This window comes from Schistocerca piceifrons, chromosome 1 (assembly GCF_021461385.2).
Source record: "Schistocerca piceifrons isolate TAMUIC-IGC-003096 chromosome 1, iqSchPice1.1, whole genome shotgun sequence".
Taxonomy (NCBI): domain Eukaryota; kingdom Metazoa; phylum Arthropoda; class Insecta; order Orthoptera; family Acrididae; genus Schistocerca; species Schistocerca piceifrons.
The window spans coordinates 853,283,331-853,302,569 of NC_060138.1; the positions used below are offsets into that span (position 1 = coordinate 853,283,331).

Here is a 19,239-nt window from a genome sequence, read left to right on the forward strand (position 1 = left end):
TAATAAAGTAGGATCAGTTTATTCTATCTCGTGAGATTTTTTTTTTTTAAAAAAGTCAAAAAACACTTATGCTTTTGACAAAATCAATGTTTATCTCTCTCGCATTCCTTTGTTTCTCAACATTCTCCTCAGCTCTTTCATCTCTGTAATACATGCTCTCTGGCGACTTGTGACGTCATTGTTCAAAGCCGACGGGTTGTATCCCCTGCTGCACTAGTCCCGAAATAATTAGGCTCCATAGATCAGGAAATAAGAAACTGATACTACGTAACGTGCTGTGAACACTATTTTTAAAGATTCAGTCTAAGTTGAATTCTGTCTTTTAAAGTAGATTCGGGATCACCGGTGCACATTTATTTCCATTCATTTATTTCTAACATCTATGTTGTTAAAATTCTCGATTAAAAACTGAAAACTGCCGCGGAGATATTTTTGCTAAGATGGCGGCAGGCAGACGATAGTTCGTCTATTGTTATTCTCGATTTATGTTATCAATGTAATATATTTAATTAAAACTCCTTAAGCCTTTTATCTCTATCCTTTAGCATTTAAAATCATTTTCAATGACAAATACCGACATATTTTTTATACCAGCTACTAGTAAACTCCGCTGTAAGTTAGTAGCGCTAATGGCTGCGCTCCTAATTGCGGAGCTGAAAATTAACACCTAAAAACATTAGATTCGATTACAATTGAAATAAATACAAATCCACGTCTAGACAATAGCGACTCTCTTTTTCAAATAATAATTAACGATATATATTTACAGGTTTTCTCTTTACAGACCTCGCACGTCTCACGTCAGTGCCACTGACGGTGAATACAACTAGGCGAGAGCCGTTGATGAGTGATGGCGAAACGGTCGCTGATAAAAGCAATGAGTTAATACTTCAGGCTACTAATAGTAGTCTGCGGCCATTGGTGTATTTGTTCGGCGTCGGATTAAATTTCTTTAGCAAGGACGGCGACACGATGAGCACTGCTGTAGGCCGCTCGCCCGTGTTTGTGCTGTAACAGCGTTGTAAGGTAACAATAGACTTCCTGTTGGGGCGGCGTTTATACACGTAGCTGTGTGACACCCGACGCAACCGTGGCGCGTGTTTGGCGTGCAGATCAGCTGGCCGCCGATCTTTGGCCAGGGCCGCCTACTGCTCTCCCAGCACGTCCACACGTGACACCGCATCGGCTGCCGTTCGGCAAGCTAAGGGGCCCTCCACGATCACTGATCACTGGCGACATCATCTGCATTATGTCGCTCCCATCGAACACGCCGCACACGAGCAATTGACGAAGCAATTTTACCAGTACTTCTAACGTCACTGTTTTGGAAAATGAACTGCTCAGTGGCAGTGACAAATGATCGTTTGTCCAATAAATAGCTGAAAAAATAAATAAAAAAACTGTAATTCATTAAAGTCGATTTGAAACGCTGTTACTAGGGACTGTAGGCAATGTTACAGAATACATAACACTTCTCATTAATGCCAAGTGTTGTGGCTACATCTTTACTGTCTCTATTTTATAAATATTTCGCAGTAGACTTTTCCATTTTCCTTTAATTATTTTTTAGTTTATCTGCAAGCATTTATACAGTAGTTCTGAAATCTCGATGTGTGTGTATAAATGTTATCAAATGAAGTGCTGCTGGTTTCCTTAATACCAGTAGAAAATTGTATGCACAGATATTGGATGGTGAAACATTTAAATTGAAATGTCCCCTTAGCATTTTGTTGGCAGTTGTAAACTTGAATAATGGATCTAGCTCAATAAATAGTCACCAGATGGACCACTGTATTTCGTTGTTATAGGCATGAAATTTCCATGGATTTCTACAGCACAAGTTTCACAATGCTAATCACTGTGAAATCTGAGCGTTTCCGTGTTGATGTCAGTGTTAATGTTTGTTTTCCTTCATAATATAAGTAGCAACACCTCGTTTAAACTCCACTCCACAAAATGGTTTGTGCTTCATAATTAACCGTACACTTCGATTTAAAGCTCTTACGCCACGGAGGTACAAGGAAAACAAACTAAACTACAAAATCACATTTAATATCTAAGTATCTGACAGCTGTAATGGCATGTGCTAACTTCTGTGTGCGTGCGTACGTGCTTTGGACTCCTTTGAAGGCATGGTTAACACTATAACTGTTTGATGGCACTTATAGATCAGTAACTAGTACAGAAAATGTAAAAGGAAGTTAAAATTCCTTTTGCACACTTCATAAGTATTCCACGAGGCTCTCCCTGGTCTCCCAGGTATATAAGCAGTAATACGTTTCAAGCTGCACATTCTGAAGCACCTGTGGAGTCACTGGTGCGAGCACATCAGAAATGTGCATTTTTACATATCATTTTGGTTTCAGCCAAGAAGACACAAACACAAGGCCTTCCACATACCCTCATGAATAGGTGTTCAGTCTGGAGATCAAGGTGGCCAAGAGTAGAACACAGCATGGCCACTTCCGGTAAAACTGATTGAATTGTTCGGAAGATGTAGAGTTCTAAATTGTGTGAATGTCTTTGCTCTGGTTACAGATTCACTGCACTTTCACAACAATCCAAATTTTGATCTTCCTTCGCTTTATTTGTAATGTTGTCCATGTGTTATTGTGTAATGAGTAGTTATACAAGTAGTAAACTTCTGCATTCTGGCTCTAGACAGCCATTCGTGGTCAATAGACTGCCATGTCACACACTACCAGTGGTGTCACAGGATGCATTATGGAGGAGTACGTGGTCAGCACACCACCCTCGGGATCATTGTAGTGATTCTTGACTTTTGAACCACTACAAATTGGTTGAATAGCTCTTCAGTTAGCTTAACAATGCTGATGGTACCCAGTACTAGTCCTCCCACCAATGAAAAATTGGGCAGCAGTACTCTGAATCAAATCTGGGTTCCCCACATGGCAGTAGGCTGTGCTGGCCACTGAGTTATGGAAACAGACATTGAACATTTATAGCTGTTTGTAGGCACTACATTCATGTTGAATTGCTTTGCACATCATGCAATGATCAGCCTTAAACAGGAAACACAAATACTGAGTGTTTCCAAACTTGTCATGAAAGGTTGATGCCAAATTTCATTTCTGCCATCGCACTATCTTATTTGGGAACTCATTCTAAGCATATTGATTGTCTGTGCTGAAAGTCTTTGAATTGATTTATTAAGGTATAATGTTAAATTGGCTCCATAGTAATAGAATCTTTCATAAAGAAAAGTAACTTAATTCTATTTCAGTTAAGTAAAATACATATCATTGACCTCTTTATACACACCAGAGCCTCTCCTTATGGAACTCATGGAACAAAAATTATGTAAGGCAAAAAATTGACAGTGTTACAAATATTCTCTCTTCAATTTTATGATAAAAATTAAACTAAAATAATTAACTTCAGAATTTCCATTGCAGTTTGTTAGTAAGAGCATAGAAATTGAACTGTTTGGCATATACATTCTTGACAGCTGCTAAAATACTGTATACTTATGAAGAAAATCTTGTTAATGAATGTGACAAGTTTTTATGGATCATTACATGATTGCTGTATGGTGATACACCCCAGAGACTCCACTAATAAGTAAACTATTCTATTACTCCTAGGCAAGTAGAATGTCCTGATGTATTGTATCTTAAATACTGCCACTGTTGTGCACAAGTAGTGTAGTACACAAGTGTGTGGGTTAGAAATTTCTAGCCAATTATTTGGTGTTCCTAACCTCTTCTCTGTTAGCTTTCAATGCGAAAACTGATCAGTCCATTAAACTTGGGGATTGCAAATAATAAAACTCGGACAATTAAGCTGATTTTTTGATGTCTAATGTGAGAATTAATGACTACTTATGGAATTACATGAACAAAAATGTATTAGAACAACAACATTGATACCTTTTTCAGTTCCGACATAAATTATGAAATTTCAAGGAGATGTGCAGAAGGGCATAAGGGCATTTATGAGATAGTGACAAATTGTGTATTTGTCAAAAGGGAGGTGTGTGATTATTATTAACTCTTCCCCACACATCCAGTAGCATGATAGCATTGAAACCTGTCATTGTCATGTGTCCCAGAGTCACATGCAAACTTTTTTTTTTTGCAGGTTGGTGGCGGGACGTCCATCACGTGCCCTGAGATCTCGTACAGGGAGCACACCGACACCAACTCCTGACTCACCTAAGTCCTCTGTGGGGGCCAAGGCTAGTCCTCTCCGTCCTACCAGGCAGGTGAGTGGCTAAAACGTTTTAATATATATCAAACATTTACAGGATTAACAGCTTCTTCTGTCATTATAACTTTATGCTTACATGCATGCCAAATCTCAGAAACAGTTTGTTGAGATGGACTAGGGATTGATATGTTTTTAGTCACAAGTGGACAGTGAAAAATGCACTAAATATCTAAAGTCACTATATCAGCTTGCACAGGAAACCCACAACAATGTTTCAGGATATTTTTGTAAGTGTATAGAGGCTCTCTCTTTTTCTCTTACCAAGTAAGGTTCTGTTATGATATCCTGGCAGTTGCATCTCAGTATGACACAAATGATATACTAAAGCACTCTAGGAAAAAAGTCACATTGACTCTTGAATACCAGTGACATCTTCAACAGATGGTCCATAAGTAAAAATTATCAATATACTGTAGTAATCTTGAATACCATTGTTTTCCCTACAGTTATTGCCCTCTGCAGCTCCCTCTAGTACTATGGAAGTCATTCACTGATGTTTGAACAGATGTCCTATCATCCTGTCCCTTCTCTCTGTCGGCATTTTCCACATATTCTTTTCATCTCTAGTTCTTTGCAGAACCTCCTCATTCCTTACCTTGTCAGTCCACCTAATTTTCAATATTTTTCTGTAGCACCACATCTCAAATGCTTAGATTCTCTTCTGTTCCTACAGTCCATGTTTCACTACCATACAATGCTGTGCTCCAAATGTACATTCTCAGACATTTCTTCCTCAAATTAAGGCCCATGTATGATGCTAGTAGACTTCTGTTGCCCAGAAATGCTCTGTTTGCCAGTGCTAGTGTGCTTTTGATGTTGTCCTTGCTCTGCCCGTCATTGGTTACTTTGCTGCCTAGGTAGAACAATTCCTTAACTTCATCTACTTCATGACCAACAATCCTAATGTTAAGTTTCTTGCTGTTCTCATTTCTGCTACTTCTCATTACTGCTGTCTTCCTTCGATTTACCCCCAATCCATATCCTGTACTCATTAGATTGTCCATTCCATTCAGCAGATCATGTTATTATTCTTCACTTTCACTCAGGATAGCAATATCAGAGAATCTTATCATTGATATCCCTTCACGTTGACTTTAAATTCCACTCCTCAACCGCCGTTTTTATTCCATCATTGCTTCTTCAATGTACAGATCGAACAGCAGGAGTGAAAGACTACATCCCTCTCACACATTCTTTTTAATCCGAGCACTTCATTCATGGTTGTCCACTCCTATTATTCCCTCTTGTCTGTTTTACATATTATATATTACCCATCTCTCTATAGCTTACTCCTAGCTTTCTCAGAATTTTGAACATCTAGCACCATTTTACATTGTCAAACACTTCTTACAGGTCAACAAATCCTTTGACTGTGCCTTGATTTTTCTTTAGTCTTGCTTCCATTATCAACCACAATGTCAGAATTGCCTCTCTGGTGCCTTTACTTTTCCTAGAGGCAAATTGATAGTTACCTGACACACACTTGATTTTCTTCTCCCTTCTTCTATATATTATTCTTGTCAGCAACATGGGTGCATGAGTTGTTAAGCAGATTGTGTGATAATTCTTGCACTTGTCAACTCCTAAAGTCATTGGAATTATGTGTATATTTTTTCCGAAAGTCAGATGGTATATCACCAGAGTCAACATGAATAGTCATTTCGTTGCCTCTAGCCCCAATGATTTTAGAAACTCTGATGGAATGTTATCTATCCCTTCTGCCTTATGCAATCTCAAGTCCTCCAAAGCTCTCTTAAATTCTGATCCTAGTACTGGACCCCCTCTCTCTTCTAAGTCAACTCCTGTTTCTTCTTCTATTGCGTCAGACAAGTCTTCCCTACCATAGAGGCCTCCAGTGTATTCTTTCCACCTATCTTCTCTCTCTCTCTCTCTCTCTCTCTCTCTCTCTCTCTCTCTCTCTCTCTCTCTCTCTCTCTCTCTCTCTCTCTCTCTCTCTGCGCGTTTAAGAGTGCAATGGGAATTCCATTTTCGTATATGCTTAGTCAATCCTTCCGACAATCGTTTCTTTTTCAATTTCTTCACATTTTCCATGCAGCCATTTTTTCTTAGCTTCCCTGCACTTACTATTTATTTTGTTCCTTAGTGACTCATATTTCTGTATTCCTGAATTTCCCTGAACAATTTTTGTACTTCATTCTGTCCCTCGTCCAAGTCGTGGGAGATGGGCAACGGCACAAAGTAGGGGATTGCCTTTAGGGGCGATGTACAGCGGGGACTTCGTGTGCCCCAGGACCACTACGGTAGCTGAGAAGGCCCTATGGGAACCCTGAAACGTGACGGCTAACGGGGCTCTGGTGAAGCTGTGATAGGGCTAGCAAGCCAGTAGTGGATAAATCAACTGCTTTTAAAAAGGGAACATGCCTCGGATCACGGAACGGATTTAAAGGAAACCGACCAAGCAATGGAAAAGGATTACGAGATGGTTTACGGCTGGGCACCTTAAACGTAAGGACTCTAACTGGGAAGTTAGAAGAAATTGTAGAAATGATGGAAAGGAGGAAATTGGACATCTTGGGACTTGCTGAGACTAGGTGGAGAGGAGTTGGTGAAAAACCACTAAGTAAAGGATGTAAACTGTACTGGATAGGGAATGAGAGGGGAAGAAATGGAGTGGCAATAGTGGTCAGAGAGGGTCTGCAGGAGGTGGTGGAAGGTATCAATGATCGAATGATAAAAGCCAGAATACGGGTGAAAGGAAAAAGCATTGAAATCATCCAAGCATATGCCCCACAGGTGGGGTGTACAAAAAAGGAGAAGGAGGAATTTGAAGATGACATGCAAACGCAGCTAAATGGAGGAAATCAGATTATAATAGGGGACCTCAATGCACATGTTGGCACAGACAGGAAAGGATTCGAGGAGATAATGGGACCAGAGGGCTGGGGGAACCGAAATAGAGAAGGAAAATTGTTGCTGGAATTCTGCAAGAGGAATGGGCTGGCGATCGCAAATTCCTGGTACAAGAAGAGGAGTAGTCACAAAATAACTTGGTACAGTGGGGACTGGTCCCAAACTTCAGTAGTAGACTATGTACTAGTGGATAGGCAGATGATGAGCAGCCTCACAGATGTTAAGGTCATACCATCGGAGGCCTTAGACAGTGACCATCGGCTGTTGGTAGCCACCCTGAGAGAGAAAAAAGATAGGAGGGCAACAGATATACAGGAGAAAAGGTTGAAGACATGGATGCTGAAAGAGGATGAACGGAGGACCCAGTACCAGACACTGATCAGGAAGAAGCTGCCAAAGGAAGATCAGAGAACAGTGGAAGAAGAATGGGGCGATTTTAAGAGGGCTCTAGTTGAGGCAGCTGAGACTGTGTGCGGAAGAACTAGCACAAAGAGGAGAAGTAGGGAAACCCCATGGTGGAACAACATATGTAAAGAGGCAGTACTTCGAAAGAACAAAGCCTTCAGAGAATGGTTCCAGACCCGAACAGAGGAAGCTAGGGTAAAATATAAGGAAAGCAAGAAAGCGGCACAGACCATAATAAGGGCGGAGAAGAAGAAGTGGATGGAAAATGGACAAGAATGTTAGAAGAGGACAGTGAAGGGAACAAAAAAGTACTTTACACCATGGTAAGAAATAAGAGGAACGACAGAAGCGAGTGCCTGAGGATCATGGATAATAATGGAAGAGTTGTGGAGGAAATGCATGAGCTCAAAAAGATTTGGAAGGAGTACTTTGAAGATCTGTTGAATGCCGCCAAGCGGGTAACTAACAGCGATGGAGAGCCTAAGGCAGCAGACGATTATAATAGTGGGGAAATTGATGATCTAACTTGGAATGAAGTGGAAGAAGCCATAAAGAGGATGAAAGGGGGCAAGGCACCAGGTTGGGACGAAGTAACAGTGGATATGATACGAGCAGCAGGAGAAGGAGGAACCCAGTGGCTATACAGAGTGCTGAGGGTGGTGTGGAAGGAGAACAGAATTCCTGAGGATTGGAAGAAAGGAATTATAGTCGCGATCTTCTAGAAAGGGGATAAAAGGAGATGTGAGAACTACAGAGGAATCACCCTGCTATGCCACTGTGGAAAAATCTATGAAAAGATGCTGGAGAAGAGAATAAGAAGCAGTATTGAAAGTAGACTGCAAGAGGAGCAGTACGGTTTCAGACCGGGAAGATCAACAACGGACCTCATATTTGCGGTAAGGCAACTGCAGGAAAGGCACTATGAGTACGGGAAGGACTTAATCGTGGCCTTTTTGGATATTGAGATGGCGTATGACAGTATCTGTAGGGACAAGCTCTGGGATGTGCTGAATGCAAAAGGGATAGATGAAGAGATAACACGAAAAGTCAGAAAAATGTATGAGGGAAGTGAGAGTTGTGTGAAAGTGGGGAGGGAACGTACTGCATGGTTCAAGCTGGAAAATGGGCTGCGACGGGGAAGTGCACTTTCGCCTTTATTGTTTATTATTGTTATGGATGAAATCCTACAGCAAGTATCAGATGCAATTGGAGATCATAAAATGAAAGCAGTGCTTTTTGCCGATGACCTGATGTTATGGGGAAATTGCGTGAAGGAGGTGCAAGAGCAGTTAGATGCATGGGAGGCAACGGCAGCACAATATGGAATGCATTTCTCTGCAAAGAAAAGTGAAATAATCGTCACAACAAGGAAGAAGAATAGGCCAAATGTGGATATAACTTGTTGAGGGGAAAAACTACAAGTGGTAGAGAACTTCAAGTACCTGGGAAGCGTGATTGAAAGTAAGGGGGGGAAACGCAATGGAAATAAATGAAAGGTGCAGAAAAGCAGGGCAGTTCTACAAATGCATTAGGGGGCTTATTTGGAGCAAGGAGGTGCCACAGAAATCCAAGGGAATTATATACTGAACCTACTTTGTCCCCATATTGACATACGGAAGTGAGACATGGGTAATGCACAAAAGCGACAAAAGTAGAATACAGGCTAGTGAAATGAAGTTCCAGAGGAGCAGGTTGGGTGTAACAAGACGAGACAGATTGCGAAATTTGTATGTGAGGGAAAGACTAAAGGAGGAACCAGTACAGGACAGGATAGAAAAATAAAGACTGCAGTGGTGTGGACACATGAAGAGAATGGGTGAGGGAAGAATTCCAAAGAGGATGTTTGATCTGCAACTGGAGGGGAAGAGGCCCAGAGGAAGACCAAGAGATAGATGGGTGAAGGGAGTGAAGGAATGTGTGATGAGAAGAGGAGAGAACTGGACGAAGGTGGAAGAAGGGGAATGGTGGAAAGACAGAACACGACGGAGAGGCTTGTGTTCCCGACAGACCCAGCCAGTGGCTGGAAACTGTCCAAGATGATGATGATTCTGTCACTGACCAACTGAAGTATTTGTTCTGGTATCCACAGTTTCTTCACAGTTACAATTTTTTGTGCATATGTTTTTCCATCCAACTTGTGTGATTGCCCTTTTTAGTGTTCACTTCTTGTCAACTTTACTGCCTACTGAGCTATTCCTTATTGTTGCATCTATAGCCTTAGATAATTTCAAACATATCTGAACATTACTTAGTACTTCTGTATTCCACTTCTTTGCATATTGATTTTTCCTGACTAATCCCTTAAACTTAAACCTGCTCTTAATCACTACTATATTGTGGTCTTAGTCTATATCTGCTTCTGGGTACACCTTACAATCCAGTATCTGATTTTGGAATATCTGCCCGACCATGATAATCTGAGATCTTCCCGTATCACCTGGCCTTTTCCAAGCATACCACCTCCACTTGTGGATCTTGAACAACATATTCACAATTACTTGCTGAAATTTATTACAGAACTCAGTCTTTCTACTCTCTCATACCTTGTCCAAAGTCCATGTTCTTCTGTAACCCTTTCTTCTACTCCTTCCCCTACAACTGCATTCCAGTCCCCCATGACTATTAGATCTTAATCTTCCTTTACATAGTGTAATCCCCCTACGGGTTTGGGGGTTAGAATAGGTCCACGGTATTCCTGCCTGTTGTAAGGGGCGACTAAAAGGAGTCTCAAACGTTTCGGCTTATAAGTGATGGTCCCCTCTTGAGTTTGACCTCCATATTTCCAAATTCTTCTGAAGAGCGAGCCAATTGGGGAAGGGCGCCTTACATGGTGCGTGGTGTCCATCGTGCATTGAGACCTTTAGCCAACTTTCTCGTCGTCGCATTGCCGTCCCGCTTGTTTTCCATCTCTTGGGCGAGGATACATTCCTGGGTGCGATTTCCAACATGCACTATGCAGTGTTGTTTTTATGGAGACGATGACCATGGACTTCCTTGCACCTAATATCCAGCACAGTAGCCAGTCCGTTGTGGTGGTGCTGCCATGTACCCTGTTGGTTGTAGCCCCTGACAACACAGTGATCGGTCTGCTTGATGCCTGCGCCGTTAAATCCCCACGTATGCCAAGGAGTAGATGCCTATTTCCCTGGGGCATCAGGACTTCCGGCAATGGCCATCCTGCCAGGTGGCCCTAGGTGAAGCTACGTGCTGCCCGTGGGGAGTGTCCTTTGTCGGAGTGGGTGGCATCAGAGCAGATGACACGCAATGAAGCGTGGTGCATCATCTCTTGCTGGTGGCCAGCCGCCAGCAGTCTCTTAAGTGTTCTCGGGCTCAATTCAGCGCTCAGAAATAAGATCCCAAATTGCTCTCATTCCTGGCGACACCGTGGGAGGAGCGTAAGGTTCAGGATGGCAGTGACACTTATTAACCTCGGTTCCTGGTTTATAAGAGAGCTGATGGGGAGTCTTTCATGTCAACAAAGCCTCAATTCTTTGTAGAACATTTAGAGGACAAGTTTGCGGAGGTGGAGGGCTTGTCCAAAATTCGCTCTGGGTCAGTATTGATAAAAACGGCATCCTCTACCCAGCCACGAAGTTACCTGCTTGTGACAAGTTGGGGGTGTTTGTTACCATCACACCCCATAAGAGTTTAAATATGGTCCAGGGTGGTATTTTTCATAGGGACCTTCTTTTGCAGTCCGATTATGAGCTGCGCGCCAATTTAGAGCGTCGAAATGTTCATTTTGTCCGGCACATTCATTGTGGTCCAAAGGATAATCAGATTGATACCAGTGCCGTCATCTTGGCCTTTGAGGGTGATAATTTACTGGAGAAGGTCAAGGTGATGGTCTACTGCTGTGATATTAAGCCCTATATCCCTCCCCTGATGTGGTGCTTTATGTGCTGGAACTTCAGCCGTATGTCTTCCCGCTGTACTTCCAGCCTCACATGTCGAGATTGTGGTTGCCCATCAGATCCCAATACTCCCTGTGCCCTGCCTCCCGTCTGTGTCAACTGCGGAGAGCATCATTCACCTTGCTTGCCAGACTACAGGATATTACAGAAAGAGCAGAAAATCATGGAATATAAGACCCTGGACTGACTGACCTGAGGCTAAGAGGAAATATGAATGACTCCATCCTGTGCGAATGACTTCCTCATATGCCGCCGCTATGACAATTGTGATAGCCCCTTCAGTTCAGTGAATTCCAGTCATCTCACCGAGCCATACAACTCCACATGCTTCCTTGCCCATGGGGGGTACTACCCACCTTGTTGCTCCTGCACCACCTATCTCGGGAGCAACACCCACCCACCCATCAGGGACACCAGTCCCGGCTTCTAAGCCAGAGAAGCATCCAACTTCTTTGGCTCCTCTTGCTCGCAAGGGGTCCGTTAGGTCCCTTCTTTCCCAGGTTTTCACAGGTGGGAAGGATGACGCCTGGCATTGGCATAAGTGCCCACAAGCACCTGGTCGTAGGGTTTCACGATTGTTCTCCGTCCCGGAGACTGAATCGGTGAAGCCCTCCCAGCCAGTGAAACCCAAGGAGCAGTGAGAAAAGTCTGAGAAGAAGACCTCTAAGACGAAGGAACTTGTGGTGGCACCCAAGCTCTGCGTCTGAGGGTGAGGTAGAGATCCTGGCTTCCGCTGAGGACCTAGATCTCGCCGGACTCTTGGACACAATGGATGTCACACATACAGGTACAGCGGTTTTTTCCACCATCTTGCTGAACTCTGACAACTTCTCAGCCTTCACACTTTCCTCTGCACTGCTCTTCAGGAGACTTGGTTTCTGGCGCTGCGAACCCCTGCTCTCCGTGGCTGTCGGGGTTATTATAGGAACTGGGCAGCTTATGGGAGGGTATCTGGTGGCGTCTGCATCTAAGTCCTTCACTCCCTTTACAGCGAGTCTGTCCCTCTACAAACACTTTTAGAGGCTGTCGCTGTTCGGGTGTGGACACCTCAGGCTGTTACTGTCTGCAGTCTCTATCTTCCACTGGATGGTGATGTCCCACAGCATGTCCTGGCCGCGCTGATAGCCCAATTGCCGCTACCTTTTCTGTTACTGGGCGACTTCAACGCCCATAACCTACTGCGGGGTGGCTTGGCGACAACAGGCCGAGTCAGCATTGTTGATGAAGTATTGGCACAGCTCGACTTTTCTCTTTTAAATAATGGTGCCTTCACACATTTCAGTGTGGCGCATGGCACGTACTCAGCCATCGACCTTTCGATCTGCAGCCCTAGCCTATTGCTGTCTGTCCAGTGGAGTGTGCATGACGACTTGTGCGGTAGTGACCACTTTCCAATCTTTTTGTTACTGCCACAGCGTTACTCTTCTGGGCGCCCCTGCAGATGGGCTATGAATAATGCTGACTGGGACTTGTTCACCTCCATTGCCACTATTGAGCCTCTTTTCAATGATTCCATTGATGCAGTGGTTCACTCGGCCACCACCGGCATCGTTACTGCCGCAGAATCTGCCATTCTCTGTTCTTCTGGGTCCCCTCGTCGGAGGACTGTGCCTTGGTGGTCACCTGAGATCGCTGATGTGATTAAAGATCGCAGTCGTGCACTCCAGCATCACAAGTGGCATCCCTCATTGGAACACATCATTGCCTTTAAACGGCTCCGTGTGCGAGCCAGCTGCCTCGTTCACCAATGCAAGCAGGAGTGCTGGGAAAGGTACGTCTCCACCATTGGTCTCCGTACCTCTTCATCGCAGGTTTGGGCCAAAGTTCGGCAACTCTATGGCTACCAGAAACCCCCGTCAGCGTACCTACGCTTTCACCTAATGGAGAAGTCTGTACTGACTCTGAACAAAATGCTCCGCTAAGCAGTTTGCAATTGTCTGAGTTCCATTTCTACGAATTACCCACTGGCCTTCTGCTCCCTGAAAGAGCAGTTGGAACGTTGGAGCCTTTCATTTCATGCTCGCCACCCTGAATCATACAGTGCTCTGTTCAGTGAGTGGGAATTCCAAAGTACCCTAGCCGCTTGCCCTGATATGGCTCCTGGGCCAGATCGCATCCATTGTCAGATGCTCAAATACCTCATCGTGGGCTGCCAGCGACGCTTCCTAGACCTTTTCAACTGTATCTGGGTTGAGGATGAGTTCCTGTTGCCAGGTTTCAACATGGGGATTACGATGCTTTCCTGCCATTGAAAGAACCCACTGGAGGTGGACAGCTACCTTCCCATTAGCCTCACCAATGTTCTTTGCAAGTTGCTCGAACGCATGGTGAGCCGGAGGTTGAGTTGGCTACTTGAGTCTCGGGGCCTTCTGGCTCTGTCTCAGTGTGGGTTCCGTAAGGGCCGCTCTGCCGCCGATAATGTGGTGTGCCTGGAGTCTGCCAACCGTATGGCTTTTCCCACCGTCAGCATCTGGTTGCCGTCTTTTTTGACATGCGGAAGGCATACTAAACGACAATGGCGACATCACATCCTCTCTACGCTTCATGGTTGGGGTCTTTGGGGTCCATTCCCAATTTTCATACAAAATTTTCTGTCTCTTTGTTTCTTCTGCGTGCAAGTTGCAACCTCCCGTAGTTCCTCCCGAGTTCAGGAGAATGGGATACCGCAAGGATCTGTCTTCAGTGTCTGCCTCTTTTTAATTGCAATTAATGGGCTCACTGTAGCGGTGGAAACATCTGTCTCAGCTTCCTCGTATGCTGATGACTTCTGCCTATACTATAGCTCCACTGGCATTGCAGTTGCTGAGCAGCAGCTGCAGGGCGCTGTCCGAAAGGCGCAATCTTGGGTTGCTGCTAATGGTTTCCAGTTTTTGTCTGCCAAGACCTGTGTTATGCATTTCTGCCGGCGATTCACTGTTCACCTTGAGCCACGGCTTTATCTTCACAGCGAACCTCTTGCTGTGGTGGAGACGCATCGGTTTTTGGGATTGGTTTCCGATACCCGGGATGACTTGGCTGCCTCATATTCGGCAGCTGAAACAATTGTACTGGCGGCATCTTAACGCTCTTCATTGCTTGAGTCACACTAGCTGGGGTGCCGATCGGTCTACCCTTCTACGGCTGTACCAGGCATTAATTCAATCCCGTCTAGATTATGGGAGCCTGGCTTATGGTTTGATATCCCCTTCCGCATTGTGGTTGCTGGACCCCGTCCTTCACAGCGGAATCCGACTCGCCACTGGAGCTTTCCGGGCAAGCCCTGTTACCAGCATACTTGTGGAGGCAGCTGTCCCTCCATTGCAGTTCCGGCACCGACGATTACTGGCCGCTTATGCTACACACATTTTTAGCTTGCTTGCTTGCCTGGGCATCCCAATTATCATCTCCTGTTCCCTCAGTCAGTCGTCCATCTTCCGGAACGGCGGTCCCGGTCAGGGTGTACGATCGTGGTTCACGTCAGAGCTCCTTTCAATCTGGGCTTGAGGTTTTCCGTCTTCCAACTCTTTTCCAGGCCCCTCTGCATATACCCAGTGGTGTGTGCCCTGCCCGTGCCTTCGGCTAGATTTGGCACAGGGCCCGAAGGACTCAGTCCCTCCTGAGGCCCTTTGCTGCCGCCTTCTTTCAATCCTCTGACGTTGTCTATACTGATGGGTCAATGGTTGCTGGTCGTGTCAGTTATGCTGTTACTCTCGGGTATCATTATGAGCAACACGCATTGCTAGCTGGCTGCAGTGTTTTCACTGTCAAGCTAGTCGCCATCTTTCGCGCCCTAGAATATATCCGCTTCTGCTCAGATGAGTCCTTCGTTATCTGTAGTGACTCCCTGAGTGGTTTACGAGCTATCGACCAGTGTTTCTCTCGCTCTCATCTGGTGGTGGCTATACAGAAGTCCCTCCATACTCCTGCCCATTGCGGCTGCTCTGTGGTCTTTGTGTGGACCACGGGTCATGTAGGCATCCTGGGAAACGAACGTGTTGACACGCTGGCCAAACAGGCTGTTGGTCTTCCAGCCTTGGAGATAGGCCTTTTGGAGAGTGACCTCGGGTCAGTTTTGTGGCAGAAGCGGGGTGTATAGGACCCGGGACAACAGGGAGATCCGTGAAAAACCCGGGAATCTTTTCATCCGGGAGAAAACCGGGAAAAACCCGGGAATTGTTTAGAATTCCGGGAATTTTTCATTGTTTTAGTTTTCAGTTAAATTTTTGGGATTTTGGTAAGAACCAATACTGTAGCAAGGGATATTACTATATCCCGCTACTGCAGAATAATACTGCAGCAACAAAACATGAACGAGAGAAAAAAGAAAACGAAAATAAATCTTAAGTTGCAAAGGAAATGCACCGTATACAGCAACAAAACAGTGCTCATACGAAGACTATGCAATGCTTTATAACAACAAAATGCCTCTGATGAGGGTGATGTGACAACTGTTTAAATTAGATTCGTTTGAGCTGTTACGGGCAGGCTCCTGAGCATGCGCAGTTGAGTCTTGTATGAGTAGTACCTTCTTCCGCTTCTGGTTACAGAAGTCTGGCTGGGCGCCACTACTTAATATTGCCTCGGTTCGGAAATATAGTAAATCTGGGGCTGATGCACAGAGCAGTCTGAGTTGAGGTGGGGAGTGTCCACGTGACCTGTGTTTACGTTCAGTGATTTTGTTGTTTCCTCTTCATTTATTGCTCTCACATTAAATGATGACAAAATGGATTTTTGTGGCCGGGAGCTATCAAATGAATTAAAATACGTTCGCATAACTACGGAAGGCCAAAAATGTTATTACTTTCAGATTTTATTTCCACTTTTCTGACAGAACAATGAAGTTATTTTTGCCGGTTTGGTAAAGAGATTTGGCTTGAAGTTAATCTTTTCTACTGAGGCAGTCAATTTATTTGAAACAAAGTGTTTAATTTCACACTATTGGCTAGTTTCAACTGTTTGCTGCATTTCAAATGCACGTATGGCATTATGCCATAATAAAGAACCAAACATGAGGTAATACAGTACTGGTACTCTCCAAGAAAATTTACTTACGAATGTGCATTTTAAGCCGAATTATGCGTTTTAGTATGGTTCACGAAATTCCGACACTATTGAAGTATCATCTGATGTCTTGTTTCTTTTATGCCATACATAAGCTCTTTTAATGTTTTACACGTACGAACATATGGGCTTCCTGTGTCATCGTAGCTGCACAAGTGCGGTGACGCCTGTTTTTGGCGTTTTCTTGCAACTGCTGAAACGAACCTATCTCTAACAGGTCGTGGGAAAATATTGCGAATGGTGGTTTGAAAAGCGTTACATTCAAAGCAGATTTCCTTTTACGCAAGATGAATTATGTGCGAGAATGTACGATGAATTTCTTAAATCACAAAGCGTTTGATTCTCATTTAAAAATCAACTCTTTGAGGATGACCATTTAGAAGAATTTCGAGCCCAAAACAGCAGACATTTACATCATTTTACTGGTACATTTGTGTGATGTATCTTAAAGTGTAACACGTGCAAAAAAGATGAACATTGTATGTGGAAGCTTAGCTTCTCTTCCAGCTTATTAATCTTAGAGACCAATATTATATGTGAATGCTGTGTATATTAATTTAAACCATTAACTTTTCTTATTTGCCTGTTCGTGCTACTTAAGAGTGATCTTGCTATTGGCTCACTACATCATGTGTCCTATGCTGCCATCAGCTGGCGAGATCATGTGACAAGGGCTATGACTGTCTTACAAAAGCGCATCGCAATCTTGATTTCAATGTTTCGGAAAGTAACACGCGGTATTTGGTGGAATTCAAATTTATACCTTCATAATACGAAAATATGCAGCATACATGTTGCTGCACATCAAAAGTCTTTCGAAACGTGTCTTCCTCCCTCCTAGTTTCGTTTACTAAAGTGCCGGGAAATTCTACTCCCACATATAAAACCATAGGACTGATGAGTTTTACAGTGCCGAGGAAGAGTGTACTGTCACTAACACGGAAATGTGTATTTTCATCCAGGAGAAAGTGTATTTTTAACTGGAAAATCCGGGAATTTTTTTCCTTGTCCACGTATACACCCTGAGAAGGTACTTCGCACCTGGGCTGAAGAATGGTGCGCCCTGCCTTCACTCAACAAACTTCGGGCCATCAAGGAGGCTACCGGGGCGTGGCACTCCTCCTGGTCTCTCGCAAGGACTGTTGTGTCCTCTTCCAGCTGTGGCATGCGACAGCAATACACAAGTATACAAATGTTGGTAGTATTGAATACACGAGGAGGAGGAGGAGGAGGAGGAGGATTAGTGCTCAATGTCCTGTTGACAATGAAGTCGTTAGAGACGGAGCACAAGCTTTGAATACTGAAGGATGGAGAAGGAAAACAGCTGTGCCCTCTTGAAGGATTTATACCGGCATTTGCTCTAGGCAATTTAGGAAAATCATGGAAAACTTAAATCAGGATGGCTAGATGCAGGTTTGAACTGTAATCCTTCCAAACGGGAATCCAGTGTACTAACCCCTGCACTACCCCACTTAGTCGTACACGTTATAAAAGGGCAGAGTATTGGTGGAGCAGTTGTTCGTACTAATGTGCTACGTGTGAAAATATTTCAGGCACGATTATGTTCACACAGTGCAAATTAACTATGTTTGCACAGTGCAAATTAAGACTTTGAACACAAAATGGTGTTTGTAGCTAGACATGTGGGACATCCCATTTTGGAAATTGTTATGGAATTCAATATTCCAAGATCCATAATATGAAGAATGTGCCGAGAGTTTCACACACAGTTTCATCACTCAGTCGGTCAGCTGGTGTATTTCTTTTTGTTACTGCTTGTTAGTAATGTCCAGAGTTTAGTAATATTTCTTTCCTTATGAGCTACAGTTATGCTGCAAGTAAAATATCGAATATCCCAGGCATAGAAATATTGGAACCCCCTGACCACTGGGGTGGTAATGTGCCAGGATGACTTAGAGATATTGTTTGGGAGAGAGGGTTGAATCACACCACATTGTGCACAGTATCTCTGCTGATCTAGAGGACGGCAGAGTGGCTTGTGTACAAGTCAGCGCAAAGGCCAGCTCCTGTCCTTGCCCGGGCAGTATGGCCAATAGCAGTGACAGCCAAGCCAGCAGCCCCACACCTACCCCTGGAGCACGGCTGGCTATTCCCTCAAGTTCTACTCTTGGTCACCATTTAGAGGGCCAAAGGGTAACAGCCAGCAGCCGTCACTGCATCAACAGCTCCAGTCACCTGCCTAGGATGGCTTGGTCAGTGACTGAGGATAGCCTTTCACTTGGGAGACTGAAAGATCATGCCTCAGTCCTACCCTTGCAGACAGCAGCTTGCAGGCTATCAGATGATTTCGCCCAGAGGGCAGAAGCTGGCCGCCCCGTGCTCTCTGCGCCTGTGCACTTTTGAGTTTTGGACCTGCCTTGTCATGGCTGCAGCACATCTACACAGCGGAGCTTGGCAGTTGATTCAGTGGGACAGCTGGCTGCCGAAATTCATCACCATGTGCTCATTGTGGTTGGCTTGCAGACTTAAACAATCATCATTCTCTCTGGTTCCAGACATGGACAGAATGGCACATAATTGCTTGCCTGCCAATGACATAGTTTATCTGGAGGGATGCATGGAGTGTACCAGAATAACTGTTGGCTTTTGCTAGTCCCTCTTTGATCCCTACGTACAAATTGCTAGATGCCACATCAGTCTTCACACTTGTTGATAATCCCCCCCCCACTCTTTAGTGAGTTAGTGTGTGGCTATCATGGGACCCCAGCCTTTGCAGCACCTTTCATGCTGCATGTCTGTCCTCCTGCTGTTCTTCTTC

The 19,239-nt window shown here is 44.3% G+C and overlaps 1 protein-coding gene across 1 annotated transcript in view; it reads left to right on the forward strand.

Moving 5' to 3' along the window:
• The window catches only part of LOC124715651, a 622,306-nt gene that overhangs the window by 552,144 nt on the left and 50,923 nt on the right, over positions 1-19,239 (forward strand). Inside the window, exon 11 of the mRNA XM_047243112.1 lies at positions 4,102-4,225. Within this exon, the coding sequence (XP_047099068.1) occupies positions 4,102-4,225 (124 nt within the window). The remainder of the gene's footprint in view (positions 1-4,101; positions 4,226-19,239) is intronic.